The sequence below is a fragment of the Gaeumannomyces tritici genome (assembly GCF_000145635.1).
Source record: "Gaeumannomyces tritici R3-111a-1 unplaced genomic scaffold supercont2.5, whole genome shotgun sequence".
NCBI lineage: Eukaryota > Fungi > Ascomycota > Sordariomycetes > Magnaporthales > Magnaporthaceae > Gaeumannomyces > Gaeumannomyces tritici.
The window spans coordinates 3,246,034-3,266,117 of NW_008804549.1; the positions used below are offsets into that span (position 1 = coordinate 3,246,034).

The window sequence follows — 20,084 nt, forward strand, 5'->3', positions numbered from 1 at the left end:
AGGCCCACGAACCTGCACAACGCGCTGGACGACCTGGCAAACATGATCTGATCTGACCCATGTCGTTCTGTCTACTCTGTGGTGCCCCAAGAGGAGGGGTAGGCACAATACGTCAGGCGACACCATGAAAACAACAATACCCTAAACATTTTCTTTCTTTTGTGGGGATACCATCTCATCTCTTATCTCTACAATCGATACGCGTCATGACCCGTTTTCCTTTCCATCATCTCCTCCTTTTCTTCTTTTTCTTCCTCTTCTTCCTTATATACTTGCCTCTTACCTCTTTTTTTTGGGGGTGCCTTGGCCTCTTATTTATACCTCGGGAGATGCGACGACGAAAGGCTTTCGTTTTTTTGGGCGGGAATACCTGGAGAGCATGGAGAGTTGGATGCCGGGGCTGTCTATACAAACCCCCTTCACAGGGGGCTCAACACGGGGGCTGAACCTGCATAATAGCAGCAAAGTCTTTGTTTATTTTTCCTTTTTTTTTTTTCTACATTTCCTTTCTCTTTGGCTTCTCTCCTTTGTTTGCTTTCCGCTATTACCCCACTAGGTCATTGTCTTTAAATCGTCCTCCTCCCTTCTGCAAGGTTGAGGTAGGCCAGCCGTTTTTTTTTTCTCACTCTTGGGTCTGTTTATTCATTTATCCTCTCCGTTTTGGGCTGGTGGTGTGCAATGTGATTCTGGTAAATCCCAAAGGAGGCAAGGAAAAAAAAAATAACAAATATGGTGGTAGTACACCGGTGGGGGGTTTTTCATATCGCCTGAAAAGCGAACACGAATTCATACACTATTTTTCTACTCTAGGCCTCGATCCGTCCTCGTCGTAATGCCCTCCGTGACACATGCCTTTGGTGTGGCTATTACTATATTTGACTCCAACTGTTTAACACCAACCCCGGCCGAGCACAAGTCTGGATGGCAACCAAAGACGCCAAGACATCTGCCAACCCAACACACGCTGGCGGGAGGGAGGCCAACCTGGCCCCGACTCCTCGCCGTGTCAGCAGGGCTGGGCTGAGGGGATACGGAGAATCGGATGATCTCTGTTTGCCGAGCCGTCTCAACAAGAGAAGGCGAGGCGACAAAAAAAAAAAAAAAACAAAAACAAGGGGAAGAAACAAGACCCTCCCCACTAGCACTTGGTTGGAATGCCGGGGTCGGGGCATGGGAATACACAGGCCGATCAAAGAGACAGAAAACTCGGTCTTTTATAATGCCTGTTCCCTGCCCTGTCGACGCCCAAGGAGGCCTCCATGGGAGAGGACGCGTCCTGTAAGCCCTGCGCGCGCGCCTCGGTCAGAAAAAACGGGAATCCCAACAAAGCGGCCCAAGCCGGTGGCGGGCTTCGAGGACCGGCCACCCCTCCCCCTCGACGGCGCCTCGGCACGCACTGCCTTGAGGGAAGCAAGTGACCTCAATATCTCTGACTTTGCACGAGTCATGGCCGATGACAAACACTCCATGTGTCCCTTCTGGCAATACAGAGGAAGTCGTATAGGGTATAAGTAGAGATGTATACAAACGCACGGGGAGGGCTGACGGTGGAGAGAATGTGGTTAGAGTTTGTTCTTCCGAGGGAGAGGGCTGGATGGCTACCGCCTGCCTGGGTTGGATAGGCTGCACGAGGAGAGGGAAAAGAGCAAGATGGCGACTCCAGGCCATCATCATCGACCGGGCCGGGTCCTCGGCCGTGTTTCGCCCACGCCCCCCCGGCGGCCCTCCCGCTCGTGTGCGCGCATTGTGTGATGCGCGTTTGGTTCGCAATGCCGCAGGACCCAAGCCCGCCCGATCTACATGCCTGGGGTGGTGGGGCAGGCAGCCGGGGCATTTCAGGTCGGGCGGCTAGAACCCCTTCCCCCTCCACATCTTTCTCTCTCTCTTGGGCAGAGCCTTGCCTGGTGGTGGGTGGGAATGGCGATTGTGTTGTTGTTGTGCATGAAGGTGGCTGCTGTGGCGTGCGCATGCGCATGCCAATCCAAAGCCAGGGCTGATGCACACGAAAACCACTTGGGCTCGCCAGTGTCACTCGGAGGGTCCTTTGCAGGACCAGACCAAGAACCTGGGGTGCTTGGTAGGGCTAGGGCAGCCAAAGGGAGGGAGGGGTGAAGACAGGTACATATGCAGGTTGCTCCCGAAATAGAGCTGGTGGGCGCTTCCAAAATCATGGGCTTTTTTGTTCTCTGTAGTAACATCTAGATTAAAACCCTACCGGTTTCGCCGCCCGCGGGGGACCGTACAGGGGCAAGGCATCCCGGGCTCAATGGTAGATGCCTCTTTGCTCGGCAATTTGCTGAGAGTTTTCCCATGTGCACGTTTGCATGTAGGATATGTGCGTAAAAACACACACACACACACACACACACACACACACAGGAACACGCAAGCGGTTGGGGATGAGACGAAGGAAGCAAGTCAAAAAAGGAAGTAGCTAGACGAAAGCCAAGTTGCCACCAACAGGGTGTCGGGATTTGATTCCCTTAAGACTGACTGGCGCGTCATCCGATGCGAAGCTCGGTTGATGAAAAGGTTCGACAACACCAAAGACTGCAAGACGAAAACGACGGATGGGTGGGTAGGAACAGCAGCGATAGGATAGGGTGATAGGGAACAGGAACACAGGCAAAGATGATAACCACGGACGTGTGGCATCTGATAGGCAGCAAACCTACCTACCCCACACACACAATCTAATCTCGTGGGATCCCACGCCGTCGCCGACTGGGCGGGCTTGCGTCCACCACCGACATCTCTCTGGCGCTGTTCGGCCGAGAGGGAGAAAAGAGTTGGCGGGCAGGAGGTGGCGAGCTGAAGCCAGGGGTGGTGACCTGATAAGGGGGTGATCAGCGTACAGCAAAGAGGGGGAATGCCTTTCTGCACAAGATCGGGGGTTTTCAGCTGGTGGCCTGAACCCTTTGAAAGCCAACACGGCCTCTTCGATTGGGCGGCTGGGACCAGTCAGGCACGCGGCTGGCAAGTTCCCAAACTCGAGCTCCTGGCCAGTCGATTGGGTGTGGCGAGGGGCACTTCCAACAATCCGGACGGCTCCCTGAGACGAGCGTGGAGGCTCCGGGGTTGGGGGACAAGGTGAGACTGCGCGATGGGATGAAGGCAAAACGTGGGCAGTGCCGTGGGTGACGGGAGGGACGTGTGAGATGGCTTGATGAGTTCGTCGACGTCGGTGGGTGGAGGGAGAGCAAAGGCGACGAGGTGGTGATGCGATGGTGCGTGATGTTGCCATCTTCTTTCGCCTAGGAAAAAGGATCCTGTCGCCTAGGGAAAAGAATCCTGTCGCCCGGTCGGTTGCCCTACAACCACAGCGATCGAATGACGGATGTCGAATGACGGATGTCGAATGACGGATGTCGAATGACGGATGCAATGGTCTGTCGTGTTTTGGCTTCCAGCTTCTGGCACGTCTCGTCGCCTCCCACCGCTCCCCCTGCAACGCTCCGCTCCACCAAACACACCGACCTGGGCAGACACAGCAATTAAGATCCCTGCTCGACAGCTTCCTTCCTGTTTGGGTCGTTGGGTCTTGTCTAGACCGAGGATGGATCGAGGGCGTTTGGCTGAGCTCGACCCACCGCACTGTCGCAAACCTCTGTTTGGTTTGGTAACTTGTGTCGACCTGAGTGGCACGATGTAACGCCTATTTTTGGGGGTGCCAGGAATGTGGGAGAGTACTTTCGGGTTCGAAAAAAGAAGGTATAAATAAGAAGCAAAAAAAAAAAAACTGAAATGAAAAATGGCGCCAGTGGCTGTCCTCTTGGCCGCACCCGAGGCCGGGATTGCGTGGGGTGAGAGCGTCAAAGTGGCTTGGAGGCTTGGCTTGGCTTGGAGGCTTGCCGATAGCTTCGATATGTCCGTCCCTTCCTCTCCCGTGCACGTAATGGACCTCGCGTGCTCGCGCAAGGCCCCGACTGAGCGGGAGTGTGGCAGGAAATTGCTCACAGGCGGGCCAAGCCAATACGCTTACCCGCAATGGTGATCAGCACATCCGGGGACGAGAAAGCCGCTGTGCCGTAGCAAGACATCTGAGACGGGATCCGCTAGCTGCTGATAGACAGAACACAGAACGAGGAGACCACAGCAGGGATCAGCCGTGGTGGTTGGGCGGGCGTTGGGAGGCTCCCAGCCAGCCCTATTGGCAGCCCTATCCAACACAAACACGGGACCTTCTCCGCCAGAGCCGGGAAATGAAGCAGACGCAGCAGCCCGCTCGAGCAGCTGGTCCGGCACAAGAGGGGAGAAAAAGCAACGCGAGCGGGCTTACTGTACATTGAGGCAGGCAGGCAAGCAGGCAGGCAAAGAACCCTGGACCCCCCGCAAGCTTCCGGGACCTGCATTCGGGATCACGCGCCGTGGCTTTGGCCAGTGAGTCTCTGTTAGGTCAGAGAAGGCATCGCGGCGCTGGACTGTTAACAGAGCGGCAGCGGCCCACCCAATCTCGCGTGCATGCTGCTGCTACTGCTGCTGCTGCCCTCCCCTGACTCATAGGTGCATTGGCAAGCTGCAGTTGCTTTGGCTCCCTCGCCCGCGGCGACTTCCAAATGGCTGAAATCCACAGAGTTTCCGCCAGCGCTGACGCCGGTCTCCATTTTGCATGTCTCGCCCTCTTTTGTGTCGGGCTGGATTTGTTTGAGAGCAAGCCCTAGGGGGTTAGTGTTGGTCATCTTGAGCGACGGCAGAGGCGGTGACCGTCCCCGCCAAGAACCCTGTATCCTGCCTGATAGCTACTGCATGTCACCTGTGGCTGGGCTGGGTCTAGTGAGGACTAGACCTGGCCGCAGGTGAGAGAGAGAGAGCAGAAGCATCGACATGGAGGATATAGTTTAGGGCTACTGAGATCTGCTGAGATCTACCGAGATAAATAATGAATGACGTGAATGCCGAGCTAATTCCAATTCCCTGGGAACGCATGCACCGTCCGTCGCAACTCTGCTGTCATCTGTCGTTTCTGCAGTTCGATCGGCCTGGGCCTGTCCCCCCGACATGTGTGTCCCAATGTGGGTAGACCAATGTGGGTAAAGCGTGGCACGCGTGGATTGCTATGTACCTGCACGCCGTACACGATGCTCCGGCGGGAGGCCTGGCGTCAGCCTTGGCCTGGGTCCTGTGGAGGTAGCACCCCTGTCAGGGAGCAGCGCAGGCCGGGGAAAGGTCGGTCGCTTGGGGCTCCGGGCCTTGGTTTGCTGCCTGCCGTCCTCCATAGCGTACCTGCGCCCGCCATCCTTTCGCCGGCCAACTCTTGTCTCTACGGATGCCGATTGTCCGAGAGAAGCAGGCGGGTGTTGGTTTGCGGATGGGATTCTGAAAGTCTCTCTCTCCCTTTATCTTGCCTCTCGTTTTCACTTCCACTGTCGATCACCTGAGCTCCCCCTTTTTTTGGTGGCAGACCACCACCCCTCTCTTGCATTCAGGCCGCATTCCCTTCTGTACTTGCACATGCAGAAGCTCCTGGCGTAAACTTTCACCGTGGACCGCGCGGGAAGGAGTCGAGCGTCGTTGTCTGGAGCGAGGCGCCGCGGCCTGCTATTCGTTCGACAGCGTCCAACCTTTCTCGCTGGCCGGCGCTTCCATGGTGCAACCATCAGACGGACAGACTGCTGTAAGTACAGGCACTCCCAGACACTCCCAGGCACTCCCAAGGCACTCCCAGGCGCCCACAGGTACCAGACCCTCCCCGTCTTGCGCCTCACTTGCGCTTGGACTCTATTGCTTGCGCTGCACAACCCCGTCCGTGGCGTCCGTGACGGCGGCATTTTCCTATTTTCCTTTTGCACGGTCCTCGCACTACCTGAACCAACAACGGCGACGGCCGCTTCCAGCCGGTCCCGCTTCGTCGTGTGCGCTTCATTTCCACCTGGCCCGAGCATCTGACGGATCCCACCCCGTTGTCCGCCAAAAAGCAAGGTTTCTCCCTCGGGTTGGACTTATAATTTGCGCTCCGAACAGCTCTTGCACCCCAGCTCTGCTGCTCATAACGAACAGGGCGGCTATATTGTGTTCCCTTGTCCTTTTTTCTGCCATCTTATTTTTTCTTTTGCCTATCTTGTCCCCCCTTTCCCTTTCTTGTGAATTTTCCCTTCCCGCCAAATATTACCCTAGTTCTGTTTGGTTTGTGGTTTATGCTTTTTTTATGCAATCCCGTCCCAAAATCCATCCTTCCTTTCCGTTTTAAGCCCCTGTTTTTCCCGGTTGCCTTTGCGACGACCCGTCCAGTCCATTTTCAGCGGTTCCTCTGACCCACGACGACCTTGCGACTCGACAGAGCCTCGACTCGACCGCAACGACTGCCTAATGGTACCTGACTCCCTGCCTTCCCTTCTCCTCCGCCCTGCCCCAGTGGTCCCCGTCCCAAACACCTGCACGGCTTTGCACCTGCGCTTGCTCTGGCAACTGGCGGCCGGCTCTGTGGGCCCATCCCATCTTCTCGTGGCGGCCGATGAGGGGGAAACAGAAAAAGAAAACGGGCGAGAAAATACGACACGGCCAATATCAAGGCAGTACAGCTGGGAGCGTGGGCTAACAAACAGCCCGAATCCTTGGGCCTTGTCCTCTCACTCTCAGAGCCTCTAATCTTGTGCCATCCCTCCTTTTTGTCTACCGTACGAGCGACGCTATTTCACGAAACCCTATTCAGTAATGAGCGAATGAGACCACGAACCCGGCATACTCCCAACCAAGACATCCGCACCCTCCGCCTGAACCCCTCGCTGCTATACCGTGGTTTGCTCTGCCCTTCTCCCCGCGTTGCTACCCAGCTCGATACTACAGCGGCTCGCTTTCGTGGAAGCCAGTCTTGTTGCTTTACCCGTCAACGTCCTGTTCCCCGCCGACGACGCCGTCCTATTGGCAGCCGATTCCGATTCGCCCCTAAGACGCACAAGCCTGGCCCCAAGCTTGGTGCTCTCTTATATCTGGACTCTGGGCGCGCCTGCCTGCACGCTCGCGTCTGGAATGGTGTAGTGATATCAAAAGTCCCTCACATGAATGCCGGACAAGACGGAGCAAAGTAAAAACTGCTATGAGTGTGGATCAACTAGCTTCTGGGTATGCTACCAAATTTTTTATTTTGACCTCGACCTTTTTCCGGTCCTTCTTTTCTCCTTTCTCCGCCGCCTTCCCCTCCTCATGCCCCGTGCTTCCCGGCCTCGGACAATCTCCGTCTGCAGACTGGAATTTTCTGCAACCCCAAGATTTATGACCACTGGAACCGTCAACGACGGGGATGCCCCTCAATCGCCCTCTCGTTTCCCTTGATCATATACTTGCACACACAAAGCTTCTCCCGCCCAAACTCCCAGTGGCTGGGCGAGATGGCCGAGATATAGAGGTACCATTTTACTTACCACGCCCGCCGACACAAAGTAGCAGCTTTGGTGCCCCGAACGCCCGCCCGCCTCCCTCGCCGCCTCTGCAAAAGACCCCGAAGACGACCGTCCAACCGAGCTCCGTATTCGAAACCCCCAGGCCAGCCACCGGCCGCCTTGACGATTCCGGCGGCTGGACTCCTCACTTCGCCGAGGAGTATTCCCTCTTCAACGCCACGCCCGGCAACCTGAGAGCCTCGCCCCGCCGCGGCTTCTTTCCCGGCGAGTTTGGCTCCGGCACGCCCTTCGCAGCGAATTTCCTCCACCACAAGCCGCAATCGTCTCCAGCTCTTGGTGGCCCGAACAAGAGGCGCCTGTCGGCCGAGGGAATCGCCGAGGAGATCGCGACACATGCCACGCATTTCTCGAATCTCCCTCTGCCGCCCGTCGACCCCTCACAGCGACTCCCCTCATCGCCCGCCGCACTCGCCCTGACGCACGACGAAGCCCAGGCCGCCCATTCCCCATCCCACAGCGAGGACTCCAGCAAGGACTCGGCACGTCGGGCCTCGGCATCCGGCCGAGATCGCTCCCCAAAGAAGGCAAAGAAGGCAAGACTAGGCGTCGCCGGCCACGACGACCAGGGACAAACCGCCACCCCTCCGCCATCGTCCAACAAGGGAGGGCGCAAGCTGGCCCCCAAGGCCAAGACCAGCGCGATGCAGAATGACCAGGGCTTCGGGGACTTCTCCGGAGCTGGCGCGGGGAACCAGCACCACAACATGGGCGTCTTCGTCACCTCCCCCAGCGAGATGTTTGGCTTCCCCATGTCGGCGCCGGCTTCGGCACACTCGTTTGTGAACTCGCAGCAGTTCTGGGAGACGGAGGCGGGATCCATGGGCGGAATGGAACTCGAGTTCTCGGCCGCTCAGCACGCCGAGATGTTCCAGACCCCCGCAACAGCCACGCAGATGGGCCAGCACCGGCCTGCCGGGTCGATGGACTGGGGAAGGGCAAACCAGATGTTCCAGGAGACGGGCCTGCTTCCTCAGCAGCAGCAGCCGGAGCAAACACAGGAGCAACAGCAGCAACAACAACATGCCCAAACGCAGCAGCTGCCTCAGCAACAGGCCCGCCGACCGCCCCAGGCCGGCCGCCGCTCCCCTGCCAAGCGAGAGCGCCCGTTGGCACCCAAGACCATGATGCCGACCCTGGATACAAGTGCAAATGCGATGAGACAGTCCATGATGGTTGATACAAGCATGTACCAGACCTCGATGGAGGATAGCTTCGGTTTGTCTCACGGTCAGGTCGTGGACCCGGGAATGCTGTTCAGCCGGCCACCACCTTCTTCCAGCATGGAGGCCGTTTTCAACCCCATGCAGCAGCAGCAGCAGCAGCAACAGATGCAGCAACAGATCCCGAGTGTGGCGGCACATCGGGCCCTCGCTCCGGCGTCGGGCCAACAGCCACCACATCAGCAAGGCGACAACCAGAACCATGGCCGAAACGTGAACTTAGCGACTGCTTCGGCCAAGGGCCTCGGGATTTCCGCCAAGGCGCCAGCGGTACGGGGCGAGCTCCGTCGGGCGAACAGCGTGAAGGAGCCGAGCTCGAGCAAGAGGGGAAACCGGGCGGCCGTCAGCTCACCGGCCAAGCCCCGGCCGGCGGGCCTATCGCGGAGCTTCAGCGAGAACCGTGGTGGCAGCAGGCATCAGATTACCAGGCCATCATCCGCGTCGAGCACCTCGAGCCACCACACGGTAGTGGCCTTGGAGAACCAACTGCAGCGTCTGCAGCCTGCGACGGGAACACTGAGCCGCCCGTCATCGCACGGTAGGTTGTCGGCGCCGAACGGCCGAGCGTCGCCGCTAAAGTCGAACCAAGGCCACCGGCTGCCGAGCTTGACCTCCATACCCGAGTCGTCGCCGGGAGCGGCAAATGCGGCGGCCGTCATGATGAACCGCGCATCTGTGAAGTTCACCATCGACGCCAACGGAAGGGCGCGGGTCGACACGGTCGTTGCGGATGATGAGCCGCCGCCGGCTGCCAGGAGAGGACGGAGTTCGCGGAAAGCAATGGCCGGCAGCAGATCCTCGTCGCGGTGGGACTCTACAGACGACGACGGCGGCGGCCCAGTTGGTGGGCACGACGACGACGACGCGTCCTCGACCGACGACGAGCCCATCATCATCCCCAGCCGCAACACCTCATTCGCCATCCCGGACCCGCTCAAGGTCTCGGGGCAACAGCGCGCGCGGTACCAGACCGGAGGCGAGTACAGACCCTCGCAGCGGAGCCTCAGCGTCCACAGCGCCTCGAGCTCGATCCTGGGCCGCGGTGGGAGCAGCAGCAACGACCCGGAGAGCGATGGCGAGACGGTGGTCAACGGCGGTGGCCGGCTGGCCTCGGGGGCGGGGGACGCGGCCAGCGAGCTCGAGAGGCTGAGGCAGAGCAGACAGAACGGCGGCGGCGGCGCGCCGCCGAGGCTCAGGGTCCCGGGCAGCGGAGGCTCGAGGCAGCGGTTTGGCGCCCCCACGAACACCACCACCAGCTTTGGACGCGCACACCCGCCGCAACAGCAGCCACAGCAGCACCAACAACAACACCAGCAGTACAGCAGCGCGGCCACCTCGCCGACGACGCTGACCGAGGTGAGCCTGCCCACGCCTTCGACCGCGAACAGGACGGGGCGCGGCATCCGCTGCGTGTGCGACAACACCGGAGTCGACCACCACCGGGACGGCTTCATGGTGCAGTGGTGAGTCCTTTTTTTTTGACCCCGGACCCGCCGGCTGGTCCCTATCCCCGTTCGTGTTCTCTCCTGCCAGTGATGGATGATTGCTGACCCGCATTTCGTGACCCTCCTCTCCCTGTCAGTGATTCGTGCGAGTTGTGGCTCCACGGCAGGTGTATCAACATACCGAAGCGGAGCATGATGCCCTCGGTTTACATCTGCGCCTTTTGCGCCAGGACCTCGCACGGCCGCGCGGGCCGCCCGGCCGTCCCCCCGTCGGCAATGTCGCCGCTGGCGCACAAGTCCTTTACCAAATTTCGGTGAAGGACGCGGGGAGGGGCAAGGGGATCGACCGAATGCTGCTGCGTGGGCTTGGTTTGATCCGCCGTTTCTGCTGCCCTCTTCTTTTTTCCAACCGGACCTTCCTCCTTGGGTCATGGCGTTTGTGGACCGGCGCCTTTTGGACTCCATGACGGAGCGGTGTTAGGTAAACAACATCTAAAGAAGAAGGACGGGTGGCGAGGGAGGGATGACAGTTCGTGGTGTGTGGGTATATATTTACGTGGCGGAAGTGTGGTTTCGTGAACTTTTTCGAGCCCCCAGTCCCATACCTGCCCACGTATCTGGATGTTGCCGACCGGAACTTGGGGATTCATGGCCTTTTTCTATCCTACTTTTTCGGGTTTCTTGCATGTGGCTGGCGTCGATACAAGCGGGAGCAAACAATGTAGAGTCAAAAATTTCAACCAGCACATACCACATCATGTGCGGGCCATCTCACTGGGACAAATGGACAAACCAAGGAGGAGGAAAACAGGGCAGCACGGTGGAGGGGAGCTGGGAGCATTGGGAAGAAAAGGGTGCGCGGGCTCGCGTTCTACGGGCGCGCGGGAGGTTTGGACGGTTTTTTTTTTTTGTGTCATGATACCCCTAACGGAAACATGCAATCCAACACACGAGGCGGTTTAAGCTCTTACATGTTGGACGACGCACGAGACGAGGTAAACAAATAAACAAACAAAGGAGCAAGACGCGACAGGAGGGGTCATGACTGAAGTGGCATGCAGGTGTAGGATCTGACGACACACACACACACACACACCAACGAGTTCATGCGAGAACAAACGTACCTATACCTACGTAACTAGCTAGGTATGAGTATCCGCCCAAACCTGCTTCGGCCCATCACGGAGCCCATCTATTGCTCAAACCCGACGCCAACGCTTCACGCAAACGAGACACATCCCCCCGGGCACCAATGCATTGCAGGTGATGGGTTAGGGGAGGTGGCGACTATGTAGGTAGCAGGTACCGAGGTAGTAAATCAGGTTGGGTTGGCCTCGGGATTTTCCAAGCATCCAGGAACGTGGTACCCTGACAACAACAAAAAGACGGGGTTTTTTTTTCTGGAACCTGCATGGCCCCATCATGGCTCGGCGCCATTGCCCAATCGCCTCCCGTCGCGGCATCACACCGCCGCGGAGGGGGGTCCGGCTTCCTACGTCGTTCGGCGGGCACGCGGTCAAGACGCCATTGAGCTTTGGGCGTTTGTGTGCAGCGCGTGTGTGGGGCCCGTCCGTCTACATAAAGTATGGGGAGGAACAGAGCTTGTCGAGCTCGTTTGTTATGTATGTGTACCCTCTCAAGCCGGTTTAATTCAACAAATGGTCTGGAAAAGGGCCTCGGATGAGGTAACTCTATTATCAAGCCACTGCGTGAAAAGAACTTCTGCGATCCCTACTCATCTAATGTGCCTGCTGAATTAAACTGGCTTAAGAGGGTACAGGAGTCTAGGATATTAAACGTTAAAAGTGCGGAGCCCTTCAGGGATCTCCAACTACACTTTTTCCCACAGAAAATCCTGCCAAATCAATGTATCGCTACAATTTGACAATACATTGGTTTCTACTACCGATTGTGCGGTGGCCTGTGTAGCCCCTACTTGACCCCTCACGCATGCTTATCCCTGACAACCCACGCTGGAGGGCTCCGCACTTTTAACGTTTAATATCCTACTCTCCTGTATGTATGTATGTATGTGTGTGTGTGTGTGTGTGTATGTATGTATGTGTGTGTGTGTGTGTGTGTATGTATGTATGTGTGTGTGTGTGTGTGTGTGTGGCGTGCAAGCATTTATACTGTTAAACCCCCTCTTGACGCGACGTCTCTAGGATTGTGCCTGTAACCTGGGTTTCGCAAAACATTCACTTGCATTAGCCACAAACTTGGGCTTGTCGGGCGGGCAAACACGACGTTGTGGAATCTTGGGTCTTTTGCTTCTTGTATGTATGCCCACCTCTCTACCTACCTAGGTCGTCATCCACGAATACCATCTTGCTTGCCGTTCCGCACGGTTTGGTGTAGCGAGATGCTCATGCACGCGGTAAACAATCCAACGGTATCGAGGTTATCCAACTAGAGACGATGGAGCGGGGATCGAGGGGTGCAGCCTGGAGCTGTGTCCCAACCAACAGGAGCTCGATGATATCAGTGTAGCGATTGGACAGCCGCTCCAGCCTTACCTCGATAACCTGAGAGGGGTTTGGAGGCTGCACGGCCACTGCTGTCGACGTAAGATTTCTACCCGTCTCAGCTCGGTGGACTGGTAGGCAGAAATGCTCCCAAAGCTTTGCCAAAAACAAACCGGGATAGAACACAACAACCGACTTGTGAAGATGGAATCTCAACACGCCATCGGCTTGGAGAAGCTTACGCAAGCCTCGGATCCTTGGCCCTCGCGGCCGAAGCAGTTGAGTGGTTTTTGAGCTGACCCGAGTCTTTCACCCGCAGCTTGGCTAACGGACCACAAGACTAGAGGTACTGGAGAAGCTCTCCGCTGGGGAGATCTTGGGCATCGAAGCGGCCGTCCTGTTCACCTCGCATGTCGAGGAGGCCGTCAAGGAGGGGATCCCCGCCGACGATGTCTTGTCGTTCCTCTGGGGATCGTTTGGGGCGCTATCGCCGACAGTCCCCGAGATGCACGACCAGGTAGGTGCATCCCCTCACCACAGATCCTTTTCGATGTCAATGTTTGAGCTGACAGCACCCCGCACCGCAGTTGGTGGAGCTAGTCAGCGAGATGGAGAGACTTCGGGCTATTGTCGTGGACGGGAAGACTGTTGTGCAATGGGAGGGTTTGCCCGGTTTCGCGGACATGATGGGAGCGTCTGTTGAGCCAGGTCAGTTGTGCCATCGTCTTAGGCCACCGTGTGAGCTTCTTGTTGCGTGTTATCACCACTGACTTGGAGTGTGGTGTACAGGAGGTCGATATCACGGCCAGCCGTCGTACACGCGCCATGCTTCCTTTCTGGCCAAGCTGACGGCCAAGGCCATACCGTCCTGCGACTTCTCAAGGCTCGGCGTTCGGGAATGCACCAGTTTTCTCAAGTCCTCGCCGGCGCACCGGGGCGACGACGGCAAAATCGATCAGATCGATATCGCTCGAGTGGAGCTCGCAGCACAATGGCTCTCCCTGGCGCCACTGCAACTCTTCCGCGCACTGCGTAAGGAATGGCCCGAGATCAAGACTAAGCTTGAGGCGTTCTCGGGCGTAGACGCACTCCCGGACGCAGTCCAGGCACAAATCAAGACAGCGATAGACGCGATGAACACCCAGCCAAAGCACTACCAGTACGAGCCCCTTACCGGCGACCGCACCATCCGCATCCTCTACCTCTTCCAGCACTCCCCCGACCAAATCGGCTGCACCTTCATCGAGACCCCCGTCGACAACCCGATCGAGCCCTACATCGCCCTCTCTTACACATGGGGAACCACCACCACCGGCGCGCCGCCAACGGACGGCGTCATCACCTCGGACGACGACGAGCTGAGCGTGACGCCCAACCTGTACGCCTTCTTGAACAAGGCCGTCCGCAGCAGCGACCACCCCCTTGGCGAGCGCTTCTTCTGGATCGACCAGCTGTGCATCAACCAGGCCGACGACGACGAGAAGTCGGCCCAGGTCGCCATGATGGGCGCCGTGTACCAGTCCGCCGACGAGGTGGTCGTCTGGCTCGGCGACGGCGACGGCGAGACCGCCGCGGGGGTCGGGGCGATCCGGCGCCTGGTGGAGCGCACGCTGCAGGGCGAGCGCGAGCTGGGGAAGGACGCGTTCGCGGCCAAGATGCGTCGCATGGGCCTCGAGCAGGCGCGCGACAGCGACGGCGGCCCGCGGCCGCCGTTTGGGGAGGCCGCGGCGGTGCTGGCCCGGCCGTGGTTCCAGCGCGTGTGGGTGACGCAGGAGATCGCGTTCGCAAGGTCGGCGACCGTGCTGTGCGGGGACGCGGCGCCGCTGCGCTGGGAGGTGCTGGCGACGTTTGCGGACCGCGTCGCGGCGTACCGGTTCGAGGAGCTCGTGCTGAAGGATACTACAATAACGAAGGTCGAGGCGCCGGCGCTGAGGGGGATGAAGCAGGTCCGCAAGATGAATTACATCCGGGAGAACCGGCTGCACAGGGCCAGGGCCGACATTGCGGACATCGTGATGGCGTCGCGCGGATTCCTGGCGACGGACCTGCGGGACAAGCTGTTTGCCTTCTACAGCCTCGTTGACAGCCAGATGCCGAAGCCGGATTACCGCCATAGCGTCGAGAGGGTGTATACCGACTTCATGGCGGTCATCTTGGTGGAGAACGCCCGGCCGGAGCTGCTGAGCCTGGCGGGGGTGGGATCTCCTAGCCGGATGCCGGGGCTGCCGAGTTGGGTGGTCGACTGGTCACAAGAATCGAGTGAGAAATACCTTGCGAGCAAGGCCTGGTACGAAGCGGCCGGGGGCTCAAAGATGGCGTTCAAGGTATCCACGGATGCGGCCTCTGGCGCCCCGCGGCTGCACTGCCGCGTAGTGTTCCTCGACATGGTGCTGGCCAAGGGACCAGACCACCCAGAGGAGCTGGTGGACAGATCGGCCATGGTGAACTACATGGCTCAGTGCAGGGAGCTCGCGGCGGCGGCGGCGGCCCGGGACCAGCTCGAGGCGGGCGGCCAGACGCTCCAAGAGGCCTTCTGGAGAACCATGATTGCCGACAGCGTCCTTGACGGCTCCAGCCGCGCGCCCGACGAGTTCGCGGTTAAATTCCAGTCTTGGGTGCAGGTGTGCGAGATATTCGCCACTAGGGTGGTACCTCCAGAGGTTCCGGCTCGCTTCAACGGACTCAACGATATCTACGAACTCATGGACGAGGCGGTCGAATTCACTCTCATCTACAACGCTTCGGGCGGCTGGCGTCGGTTCTTTGTGACGTACTCCGGGACTACTGGCATCGGGCCTTTGGGTCTGCGAGAGGATGATGTGGTGAGCTTGATAGCCGGGACGAAAGTGGCATGGATATTGCGAGATAGGGCGGTGATGGCTGGCGACGGCAACGGTATGCCTTCAGGGGAGAGTCCCAATGACACTGGCGGGGATCAAGGTTCACGAGCAGCGGGCGATGGCCATAAGATCTATCAGCTGGTTGGAGAGTGTTATATTCATGGATACATGAGCGGGGAAGGTTGGGACGAGGCGGATGCTGTCCATGTCACTATCGAGTAGCGCCGGCGAAGGTTCCAGTGTCAAGCTTAGGGACTGGTAGACCCGACCCCGAGTGCATTGAAAATGCCAACTGCTAGCTCAGGCAGGTCACCTTGACCACCCCGTGACTCGCTGTCAGCCGCCGTGGCATCGCCTGTAGCTTCAGCGGTAGCTCAGGGTTGGCACTCGATCCAGATTTGGGGGCAAAAGGTTTTCGGGGGAGAGTATTGAGGTAGAAGCCAGACACCTTGCAGCCCTGAAGGTATATAGTATATATGGGCGGCCATGCTCAATCCCAGACTGGTGCATGTGTGCCAACTTGCCCAGCATCCATTGCGGGGCCGCGGATGGAGACGGCTCCAGTGACCCCCATGTCAAGGTTGCGGCCGCACGAGCCGGCGGCCGGAGTTGCCCAAAGGAGGTTGGTTAGGTAGCTTGCGCCTCGCTGCTGACCGTCCCGCAAACCTGGAGACGGTTACATCTACACATCCATCCACCCATTACCCGGATTCATTACCTATCGCCCATTGGACCATACCATCAAGTCAACAATTCTTAAATGCCAATTCTATATCGCGCATCGACCACAAGATAATCACACATGGCAGGTTGAGTGCAGGACCACATTACACACGGGGCCCAGAGCGAAACTTCAGTATGTAGGTGCACAAACAGGAACATCACGATTCATGGCAAGGGTTTGCCCGTCATCACTGCCAATACATCACGGCAATGGAGAGCTCAAACGGCTGCCAACATTTCATTCGGCTATCTATAGCCGCAGCGGGCACAAATAGCAGCCGGGGCTGCGCCATCCTGCAAGCCACCCCGAGGGGCCCGGGGAAAAGAAAGGGGAGCGGGAGCGGGCGAGCGCGGCCGGGCAGACCAGTCTCACGTTACCTACGGGGGGATCTAAATCCCCTCGTAGATGTCGTGGACTGGGCAGATGCCCGTGAACCGGCCCTCGTTGTGGCTCGGCGCCACACTCGCGACCGCGAACCGGGAGCCGGCCAGCCCCTTGGCCTGCCTGCGCCTCTCGCAGGCGCAGGCGCCCTCGTGCAGGTCGATGAGGTCCGAGGACCCATCGACCGCGACGAAGGTGCCGCCCGGCTGGTAGTACTCCACGACCGGAGCCGGGAGGTCGACGTCGCCCTCGGCCTCGGCCAGCGCCAGGGCACCGACTTGGACCCCCGTGGGCGCGGGAGCAGCGCGGGCCGCCTCCCTGGCCTTTAGGGTTTCGGCGGGTTTGGCCGCAATGGCCGCCGTCTGCTGCTGGGGAGCAGGAGGCGGGCCAGCAGCCGCAGCGGTTTCTGTTGATGTGGCTGGTTAGCGCTCTGCCTATTATGCTGGGGATACCGTCAAAGGGAATATAGTGCCGTATAGACACCTGAGATGAGGCAAGGTGTTGTAGAATGAAAAAGATATCATGTACATACCTTGTCCCGTGGACCCGCTCTTGGCAGCGTCATGGGAAACGCTGGGCTCGGCCGAGGGATGCCGGGCAGGTGGCCCGCCACGAGGACCACCGCTGCGAGGACCGCCACCACGAGGACCACCACTGCGCGGACCGCTACCGCGAGGACCACTGCCACGAGGAGGCCCCTGGGTGCTTGCGCGGCCGCCTCCCCGGCCGCCTCTGCTGCCGCCTCCTTGTGCGGCCCCGCCGCCGCCTCTCTGGGCATTTGTACGGCCATTTCCCTGAGCGCCCGGATGGCTGTCTCCCTGGCCCCTTCTGCCAGCGCCTCCTCGGCCTCCTCGGGGGCGATTACGCGCTTGGACAGGGGCTGTCGATTGCATGAAGCTTCTGGCCTCGGCCATCTGCTCTTCATGTGTGAGAGCTGCCATCTTGATTGATATTGCGTGGCGCTCTTGATATTGGTGAGTGGCCGGATGGCTCGTTGGCATAGACAGGTGATGGCGAATTTAAGATGGCGGCTGATTGGCGCGGGCGGGAGATGATGAGATGGCAATATGGTGTCGAGATCAACCAGCAGGGAGGTGGAGAGGTGGCAGGCTTATAGTGCCGACGGTAGGCTGGCACTCTTTGAGTAGAGATGGGCAGGTGAGGCCAGCTACAGACTGGCGTTCTTGTAGGAGAGTAGATAGGCGGGATATGCCGACGACCTGACAGACTGGTGTTCTTGCAGAGTATGTGGCGGGATACTTCCGATGACGGGTTGTTGCTGTTGCGTGCGCAAACGTCGAGCAAAGCCGACAGATGTGGAGAGGTACTCTGGTCAGTGAATTGCTACACACCAGGGCTGGAGGAGAGAAAAAGTGCGTGTGGAGGTGGAAACCCGCGTTTGCAGGGAATGTAGGGTAAGTTGCTGCTCTGCTTGACCGTGAGCCAACCAAAAAGATCTCTCTATCTTTCTCTGTAGTTTGTGCAACGGCTATATAGGTGTCTAGCCCGCTCGGCGCTGAAAATGGAAGGCACGAGTGGCACACAACGACTGCCCGGCTAGGCCGAAGGTAGGTAGTCCTGTGCTCTTTCCATCTTTCCATCCCGAGTACCGCCTCAGGCGTAGCTTCCCAATCGGGCCAGCCTACCAGACAAGATATTGATTTGCAGATCACCTGCACCTAGAAGTATTTACAGCCCAGATGCCACCGCCCATCTACCGTGGGCACTCACTCAACTAGTGCGTATGTTGGTAGGTACCATATATCTGGCACCTTGATCAGCGGGGGTTTGCGAACCGCCTCGCCGTGGTCTCTTTCTTCACTTAGGTGAGTGTCTGCATATTTATAGAGGAATGGTGATGCGACTTCATTGCGTTTGACAAACTACTCGTGAGTCTACTGTTGCCAGGCCGGCCGTGCTCACACCACGCGTGGCAAACATCGCCCTTGACTCACACCTTTGAAGCTTGCCTCTGCCTTTTGCGTCCCACAGGGGCCTCGGCCGTGTTGATCTTGGTCTCTTGGTAGCCAGCCGCCGCGGCCTCCCTGAGCCAGGGGATCTCGACAGGCGCAACCTTTTGTCCAACGAAATCGAGGAGAGCCTGAGACTGTGGCGCGCCCGCCCTCAAGGCGACGCTAGACGCCCTTGGAATGCCCAGACACTCGCTCAAACGGTCCTCGCAGGCCTTGCTGAAGCCCACCAGGCGGACGGGCGACGATGTGGAAGCCACGGCGACCATCTGGGGGAAGTGGCAGTGGAAAGCCGAAGACTGTCCCGACCGGGCGACGAACACGACGGCGTAGGGTACAGTGCCGGCATTGCCACCACCCGCAGCCTTGCCACCGCGAGTCTTGGCACCGTCTGGGTTCCCGTCGGCCGCAGCCTGTTGCAGGCCCCGGGTGATACTTGCAAGTCCGACGTCGACATATATACCGAGTTCTGGCGGTGGTGGTTTGACTGCCTCGGCTGCCAGTGCCTCTTCGAGTTGCCCTTGCTCTTTCCTTTTGGCCTTGCTTCGCTTGCCCTTAGACTGAGAGCCGTATCTTCTTCGGTACTCGCCAAGAGGAGAGAGCAGACTGTTGGAGGTCAGCACCGTGCTTCGTGCCAGGATACCATCGGGCAAAGCTCACTTGCAAAGAAGCTCTAGGATCGAGTCCTGATCGTCCTGTTGGATATGAGGCCTGGAGGCAGTTAGAAGAAGTTGGGCAAGGTTGACAACCGTCTGAAAGGTTTACAGGGCTACATGTTAGAAGTTGGGAATCTCACCATTCAACCGTCGAGTAAGGTGTGTCTAACTGATGGAGCAGCCTCTTACGATCCATGGTGGGCGTTTGGCTAGGCGCTCTCTGCCGTTGCGAAGTGATATCGGCGGTGGTGATCAGTTGCGTCTGTTCTTGGTGAGTCGCAATTGGCCTATAATCTTCCACGGCAATGCTGTGAGAGCGATCCCTGTGACGTCGAGTTTATAAGGCGGTACTCAACCAGGAAAATTTGAGACACAAAGACGCCCAGGAGCCTGTTTGCCAAGGAATACTCTTGCTTTTCTTCAGCCTCGAGACTGGGATTCAAACGGCTAACTGGTAGAAAGCACCCGCACTTTGACGGCGACCAACCTGCAAACCCCAATGCGTGAGGTCGTGGATCAACCGCTTAGCCCATCAAGCGTGGCCGACAGGTTCCTAGCCAGGGGCGCGGCTGAGGACCCACTCATAGCAAAAACCATGCGTGCTGCGCTCGCACCACTTTGCTGTGGCTGAGGTTACATGGCTGGGCTGGTAGACCACCTGCCAACCGGGCTGCCAACCGGGCCCTGTTACGACACTACAGCCTCATGCCGGCCTTGGTTGTGATTGTCGATGTCGACAGGGTGCAACAGCGTACCTAAATATGGACTCAATATTCTAGCCGCTGTTTGCCCAAACACTGCCCACCCCCCTCCACTGCTACATAGAATATGATTGTCCACCGAAAAGAAGCGGCGCATATGTAAATACAATTTTAGAAATCGGAGCCTTGGGGTTTGCGTTCTTTGAAACATTACCACCTGGTGGGGCATGGGAGCTAAACGGGACGGGAGCGTTCAACGCCGTGAAAGAATTGCCCGAATCAATG

General features: G+C 58.4%; 4 protein-coding genes across 5 annotated transcripts; 2 read left to right on the forward strand and 2 right to left on the reverse strand.

Annotated features, from left to right (window-relative positions):
* The first annotated feature begins 5,263 nt into the window (after positions 1-5,263).
* On the forward strand, positions 5,264-11,123 carry GGTG_10059. Of its 2 annotated transcripts, none has more exons than XM_009227920.1 (4): positions 5,264-5,614; positions 6,278-7,059; positions 7,378-10,080; positions 10,200-11,123. In XM_009227920.1, exons 2-4 carry the CDS (start codon positions 7,034-7,036, stop codon positions 10,378-10,380), a joined length of 2,910 nt encoding a protein of 969 aa, XP_009226184.1. In that variant the 5' UTR covers positions 5,264-5,614; positions 6,278-7,033; the 3' UTR covers positions 10,381-11,123. The 2 variants fall into 2 exon arrangements, with proteins under 2 accessions (XP_009226184.1, XP_009226185.1); XM_009227921.1 differs by lacking the exon at positions 5,264-5,614 and having other exon boundaries at positions 5,789-6,309; positions 6,577-7,059.
* Positions 11,124-12,658: 1,535 nt separating this feature from the next.
* GGTG_10060 (hypothetical protein) lies at positions 12,659-15,692 on the forward strand. Its single transcript, XM_009227922.1, has 4 exons — positions 12,659-12,813; positions 12,872-13,044; positions 13,115-13,235; positions 13,317-15,692. Exons 1-4 carry the CDS (start codon positions 12,672-12,674, stop codon positions 15,587-15,589), a joined length of 2,709 nt encoding a protein of 902 aa, XP_009226186.1. The 5' UTR covers positions 12,659-12,671; the 3' UTR covers positions 15,590-15,692.
* Positions 15,693-16,480: 788 nt separating this feature from the next.
* Positions 16,481-17,413, reverse strand: GGTG_10061 (hypothetical protein; the record flags this gene model as incomplete). The annotated part of the gene is made up of 2 exons (XM_009227923.1): positions 16,481-16,878; positions 17,005-17,413. The coding sequence occupies 2 exons, from the start codon at positions 17,411-17,413 to the stop codon at positions 16,481-16,483; spliced, it is 807 nt and encodes a 268-aa protein (XP_009226187.1).
* A 438-nt stretch (positions 17,414-17,851) lies between these two features.
* GGTG_10062 (hypothetical protein) lies at positions 17,852-19,682 on the reverse strand. Its single transcript, XM_009227924.1, has 3 exons — positions 19,239-19,682; positions 19,103-19,153; positions 17,852-19,048 (listed from the first exon to the last, which is right to left on the reverse strand). Exons 1-3 carry the CDS (start codon positions 19,292-19,294, stop codon positions 18,424-18,426), a joined length of 732 nt encoding a protein of 243 aa, XP_009226188.1. The 5' UTR covers positions 19,295-19,682; the 3' UTR covers positions 17,852-18,423.
* Between the last annotated feature and the right edge of the window lie 402 nt (positions 19,683-20,084).

Bases quoted from the DNA above. Each gene is read 5' to 3' on its own strand.
- GGTG_10059 (XM_009227920.1), top strand. From the start codon at position 7,034: ATGAGTGTGGATCAACTAGCTTCTGG. The intron at 7,060-7,377 runs GTATGCTACCAA...GCCGACACAAAG, and splicing joins GTGGATCAACTAGCTTCTGG to TAGCAGCTTTGGTGCCCCGA. The intron at 10,081-10,199 runs GTGAGTCCTTTT...TCTCCCTGTCAG, and splicing joins GACGGCTTCATGGTGCAGTG to TGATTCGTGCGAGTTGTGGC.
- GGTG_10060 (XM_009227922.1), top strand. From the start codon at position 12,672: ATGCTCCCAAAGCTTTGCCAAAAACAAACCGGGATAGAACACAACAAC. The intron at 12,814-12,871 runs GTTTTTGAGCTG...CCACAAGACTAG, and splicing joins GCGGCCGAAGCAGTTGAGTG to AGGTACTGGAGAAGCTCTCC. The intron at 13,045-13,114 runs GTAGGTGCATCC...CCCGCACCGCAG, and splicing joins TCCCCGAGATGCACGACCAG to TTGGTGGAGCTAGTCAGCGA.
- GGTG_10062 (XM_009227924.1), bottom strand. From the start codon at position 19,294: ATGGATCGTAAGAGGCTGCTCCATCAGTTAGACACACCTTACTCGACG. The intron at 19,154-19,238 runs GTGAGATTCCCA...AACTGCCTCCAG, and splicing joins CCTTACTCGACGGTTGAATG to GCCTCATATCCAACAGGACG. The intron at 19,049-19,102 runs GTGAGCTTTGCC...GACCTCCAACAG, and splicing joins ATCCTAGAGCTTCTTTGCAA to TCTGCTCTCTCCTCTTGGCG.